This window comes from Rhincodon typus, chromosome 45 (genome assembly GCF_021869965.1).
Source record: "Rhincodon typus isolate 14 chromosome 45, sRhiTyp1.1, whole genome shotgun sequence".
Taxonomy (NCBI): domain Eukaryota; kingdom Metazoa; phylum Chordata; class Chondrichthyes; order Orectolobiformes; family Rhincodontidae; genus Rhincodon; species Rhincodon typus.
In genome coordinates, this window is record NC_063376.1 from 223925 (window position 1) to 225887 (window position 1963).

The 1963-nt window shown below is 51.5% G+C and overlaps 1 protein-coding gene across 1 annotated transcript in view; it reads left to right on the forward strand.

The window, feature by feature from the left end:
• LOC125487761 (procollagen C-endopeptidase enhancer 1-like) overlaps positions 1 to 1963 on the forward strand; it is a 9606-nt gene that overhangs the window by 4428 nt on the left and 3215 nt on the right. Inside the window, exon 5 of the mRNA XM_048620007.1 lies at positions 97 to 293. Coding sequence (XP_048475964.1) covers positions 97 to 293 — 197 coding nt within the window. The remainder of the gene's footprint in view (positions 1 to 96; positions 294 to 1963) is intronic.

Sequence of the window (1963 nt, forward strand, 5' to 3'; positions counted from 1 at the left end):
GGGATGGGATGGGATGGGATGGGATGGGATGGGATGGCAGGGGGTGGGGGCAGCACACTAACCCATGTTCCCCTATCTCTCTCGTCTCTGTTACAGCCCCATTGTCTCACAGGGAAATGAGATGTTGGTCCAGTTTGTATCGGATCTCAGCGTTACCTCGGACGGGTTTCTGGCCAAGTACGATGTGAGGCGGAAGGACGGGGCACCTGAACCTCCCAAGGAAGTGACCCCAACAAAACTGACCAGGCCCAGGCACCCAACCGGCACCATCACCCGAACTCCCAAACTGAAAGGTGGGATCATTCCCCCCACACACCTTTCCTACTCCCCAATCCCCCCACCCCACCATTGCACCACTGTCTCAGCCCCTCCCTATGCTGTCACCACACGGGGTAGGAGAAGGGCCAGGCCACTCGGCCCATCGAGCCTGCTCGCCCTGGCCTGCAACAAGCCCCACAGTTTCTCTGATCACTCGGCATTGACACCGACCACCCACCCCCCCATAATCTCTCACCCTCTTACTCATCAAGAATCAAGCTCCTTCCACCCCCACCTTAAAAATATCCTGTCCCACCGCCTTGTCAGGGAGAGAGTCACCAGCCCCCCCTCGCCCCCCCACCCCACTGTGAGATAAAGATTCTTCCCATCTCTGTCCTAAATGAGTGTGCCCTCCTTTTTAAACATCGGACCCTCTTTTTAGATTCTCCCAAAGTTGGGGATACTTGCTTTCCCGGTCAGGACCCCCTCTGGATTGAACATAGAACAGTACGGCACAGGAACTGGCCCTTCGGCCCACAATGCTGTTCCAAACATGGTGCCAAATGAAACTAATGCCTTCTGCCTGCCCTTGGTCCATATCCTTCTATTCCTGGCATATCTGTGTGCTTCCCTAAAAGTCCCTTAAACACTCCCTATCATATCTACCCCCACCCGACCCTTGGCAGCGCGTTCTCAACTCTTACCCCTCTCTGTGTAAAATACTTGCCCCTCACATCCCCTTTGAACCTACCCCCTCCTCACCTTAAATGCCTGCTCTTAGTGTTAGATATTTCGAGGTCAGAAGTCACACAACAGCAGGTTTATTTGAAAACACAAGCTTTTTTGAACCTTACCTGAGGAAGGAGCTGAGCTCTGAAAGCTTGTGTTTTCAAATAAACCTGTTGGACTATAACCTGGTGTCATGTTATTCTGACTCTGTCCACCCCAGCCCCACACCGGCCCCTCCACATTTAGACATTTCAACCCTGGGAGAAGAAATCTGACCATCAACCCTACCTGTGCATCCCATTATTTTATAGACTTCTATCGAGTCTCCCCTCAGCTTCCACTGCTGCAGAAAAGACAACCTGAGTTTTTCTAGCCCCTCCTTATAGCTCATACCCTCTAATTCAGGCAGCATCCTGGTAAACCTCTCCTGCACCCTCTCCAAAGCATCTTGTAGGTTCTATCAAGTCATCTCTAACTCTTCTAAACTCCAGCAGAAACTCTGTGTCCACTACAAACTCCACCTGTCCAACCTTTCCTGATAAGGTAACACCCTCATTGCTCCAGGGATGGGTCTGGTAAACCTTCTCTAAACTGTTCCCAATCCATTTACAATGAGGAGATCAATTCTGTAACACTGTATTCCCAATGCGGTCCCTTCACTGCTCTGTCTAACTGCAGTAAATCCTCCCTGATTCCCCTCCTGATAAACAATAACCTTCCAATCACTTTCCAAATCCCTTGCTGCACCTACATACTAACTGTTCCTGATTCACCCAGATCCCTCTGCAATCTCACCCCATTCAAACAAAATGCTTCTTGTTCTCTTCCTCCTGCCAAAGCGGACAATTTAACCTCTCCACCTCTCCGTCCACCTCTCCCTCCATCACCCTCTGTCTCTACTTCCACCCCTCTCTCCCCCTCTGTCTCCCTCTCCCACTGCACCCCCTACCTCACTCCCCATCCCCACTCCCTCTCC